This window comes from Tupaia chinensis, unplaced genomic scaffold (assembly GCF_000334495.1).
Source record: "Tupaia chinensis unplaced genomic scaffold, TupChi_1.0 Scaffold000270_1, whole genome shotgun sequence".
In the NCBI taxonomy this organism is placed as follows: Eukaryota; Metazoa; Chordata; class Mammalia; order Scandentia; family Tupaiidae; genus Tupaia; species Tupaia belangeri.
In genome coordinates this window covers 2,991,858-2,995,315 of record NW_006159750.1, presented here as the reverse complement: position 1 = coordinate 2,995,315, position 3,458 = coordinate 2,991,858, and the positions used below count along the sequence as shown (strand labels likewise).

General features: G+C 39.8%; 1 protein-coding gene across 1 annotated transcript; it reads right to left on the bottom strand.

Annotated features, from left to right (window-relative positions):
• Positions 1–410: 410 nt before the first annotated feature.
• On the bottom strand, positions 411–3,450 carry PRMT6 (protein arginine methyltransferase 6). Its single transcript, XM_006172298.3, has 2 exons — positions 2,755–3,450; positions 411–530 (listed from the first exon to the last, which is right to left on the bottom strand). Exon 1 carries the CDS (start codon positions 3,377–3,379, stop codon positions 2,849–2,851), a length of 531 nt encoding a protein of 176 aa, XP_006172360.2. The 5' UTR covers positions 3,380–3,450; the 3' UTR covers positions 411–530; positions 2,755–2,848.
• Positions 3,451–3,458: the final 8 nt, after the last annotated feature.

Below are 3,458 nucleotides of genomic sequence, written 5' to 3'. Positions count from 1 at the left end.
TCAACACCTGTGTAATTCTTTTTTATAGTATGTGAAGTAAAAATAATTATCTGCCCTTTCTGCCATTATCCCCATTCTTGGCCCATTATTTTACTCACTGGTCTATCTTATGAACATATCTGCCTGAAAGCAGAAACTGTTTCATTGGTTAGTATCCTAAATGCTTATCGCAATGATTGTCACATGGCATAACCAGTAAGATGTCCATTGATTCAATGAATTAACATCAGGAATGTTTCACAGTGCTAAATAAATGTGAGCTGTCTGAGGGAAACACGTAGAAAGAACCTGACCATGTTTTCCTCTCGTTTGGGCCTGTTGGTTCCTGCCTGTGGCCCTACTGGCCACAAACAATCAGTACCAGTCCATGTAGACAAGATTGACAGTGACTGGATGCTGATGGATCTTACACTTTCATCCTTCTGGAAGTGTTTTTACTGCAAAGATGTTGGGTTTCTTTTGGACCATCTCCTGTCCATTGTCATACACTGCTCCTCACGTACAGCCATGCTGATATTGCCAAATGATACCTGTAAAAAAAAACAAAATGTTGAGTATTTATTCAGTAGCATATTTTGTATGTATCCACTATCAAAAGTATGCATGAGTTTTCTCTGATTATGACATTGAGAAGTTACTGAGATCTTATTATGTACCTGGTATTACCATGTTGGGTAAGTTAATATTAACTCATTTTGTCATTACATTTCTATAGAGTAGGTACAACTGTTATTTTTGCATATGAAAATGTGAAGGAAAAAAAAGAAGTGAAGTATTTAGTCTAAGGTCACAGTTAAGAGGGTGGAGCCTAGCCTGTCTAGATCTAGAATGGCCTGTCTGGCTCCAGAGTCCAAGTTCTTAACCCCTATCTATGCTAACCCTTATCCAATTGATTAGGTAGCTGTGGTTTTATGATAATTCAATTTCCTCTTAGGAAAGAATAGGATATTTGAAGCTTACTTTAATTATGAAAAATCTATCCTTTACTTCAATGGTTTCCCAAGTTTTAACTGGAGTTCCCTTTGTATGCTTATATTAATACTCACATTTATAAAATATATATTAAAAAAGGAACTTGAAAGAATGCTTTCATTTCCTCATATAGTAAAGAGGATGTCACAGCAAGTTTAAAAAACAAATAAAACCACCAGAAAACTACTCAAATGATACACTAAAACTGTAAATAAATGTTTGACTTATAATATAGATGGCCTAGAAATGTTTTTTACTCCAGCTTAAACCAAGCCTATACTGCAGACTGTAGCATACTTGTATTTTTTACACCTTAATATCAAAATGGTGACAATTATACAGTATTGCTTGCTATTCGATTACCTTGTAAAGTTGATAATTTTGTACATGAATGTTCCTTCCATAATGGAAGATCTTGTGTTAAACACCGTGAAATTTTAGTAGATTAGTAATAATACTATAGTACTTCAATATGCAATGAATCAGAGCAAAAAAACTGGACTCCAAATGCTAAGAGTACTTCTGAACACCAGCTTATGTATACCTGTTTCTATTAGCATTCAATGGATGTAAAATGCAAAACCCAAATTTAGTTTGGATTTTCCAGTAGTTATATTCTACCAGGGTTGTAATACTTTCCTTTACTGACAATAATAAAAAAACAAAAACATTATAAATCATAGACAGTACACAATAGTTCTTACTTCATCTATAAAAATAGTGAGAATGCCAACATTTTATTTGCTACAGGGTAAGGGAAACATCAGTAAAATAAATTTGATAACATGACTCACACTTCATTACAAGTGATTTTCATAAATTCACAACTTTCACATTTGGTTGAGTTAAAAAATAAAACAAACTAAAAATGGAAATTTCACTAGATGTAAGTAGGCCAAGTCATACGATGTCTCTAAATGAGATTTTAAATGAGAATGAGTACACTTTTCTGAGAAAATATATTCCTTAATTTGGTGAGTTTAAATAATTTACCCACTTTGATGAATAAGCCCTTGGGTTAGGTTCAGAAACCTACTCTATTGGCCTATTTCATAAGAATTACACAAATATTTATTATGGGGCATATATGAAACACTTCCTTGTTTAAATCATTATTCTAAAACAAGACTTTTTAAAATCCCTACTTCTGTGCTGTCTTTCATGTCTTTTTTTTCTCCTTAATGTACCTTCTGAATTCTTAGGTATGCTTTCTAATTATAAAAAGTCCATTTTACTTCATGGATTAATGTATTTATCAACTTTAGGTCCTGGTTGAAGGAAGCAGTAAGAGTAAAGAACAGAGCTATTTAAACTGCTTCCTCATTCCTTTCTTCCATTACCAGTAGTAACCTTTATTCAGAAATCAATGAGGAAGAAGTAGCAGTCTCGAAGCGCCTAGGGATGCAACAAATTCAGAGAAAATATGGCTCTGGTGAGATATTAAAGTCATATAGGTAATGGAGTTTAACTGAACCCATTAATACTTCTCAAAAGGTTCAGACTTAGGTAGGGTGTGAGGTGTCGGGGTGTGCGTGGACCCTTCATAAACTGAGATTTTCATAAATTTTTTTTCTTTTCTTGTGAAACAGAATAAACAGTAATACAAGTGCTTAGTACCACATGCATTTGAGGCTTAAAAGCCCATTAGTAAGCACGTTGTATCCATAGTTGAGGGGAAGGATCACTTTTTAAATAAGGATCGCTATTAGAATGTAATCAAACAGGGACTCTCCCTCCCCAGGAGCCGTGAGGGAAAAGGGAGACAGAAATATTGCCCCCTACTTGCACGTGGGATCTCCCTTTCTCCTAGGACCTCCCTACGCCTGGCCTCTCCTAGTCAGGCCATTTTGGGAGGTAGCGGGGGAAAAGGCAACGCTTAGTCCTCCATGGCAAAGTCTTTGGTCTTTTCCTCTTGGTCCCCCACTTTGTAGCGCAGCAGCACACGTAGGCGACGAGGGTTGTCCCGGGAGGGCAGCATTGTGATCTCTCCCGAGACCTCCGTGTCTTGTTCGACTTGCACCGGCTCGTTCAGGTAGAGAAGCGCCTGCTTCCAGTGGGTGGCCGGGTGAAAAGGCGAGGTAGACAGCACCAGAGGTTTCTCAGAGTCCCCTCCTGGGAAGGTCACCTGGTACCAGATGGCAAAGCCGTGCATGGGCGCCGAGCCATAGCAGCTGCAGTGGAAACGCCCGCTCACCCCTGCCTCCAGTTCCTGTTCCAGGCCCACGCGGGCCAACTCGAGCTGAGCAAAGCGCTGTGGCCGGGCCAGCACGTCCTCGCCGGACAGGCCCTGCACCACGATCTCCGAGTGGCCCATGAGACAGCGCGTGGCAAAGCTCTCCAGGCAGCTCATGTCCACGCCGTAGTGTTGTTTCACCTGGCTCCAGAAGCCTAGGCGCCATTCCAGCATCTGGTCGCTTATGGGGGCCACGAAGAGCTCGGCGGAAGCCGGCAGGAGAAGCCCGCCCTCCTTCCGCCACTTCGTCCCC

What these genes read in the sequence shown, in the direction of transcription:
- PRMT6 (XM_006172298.3), bottom strand. Translation starts at nt 3,379, where the DNA reads ATGCTGGAATGGCGCCTAGGCTTCTGGAGCCAGGTGAAACAACACTAC.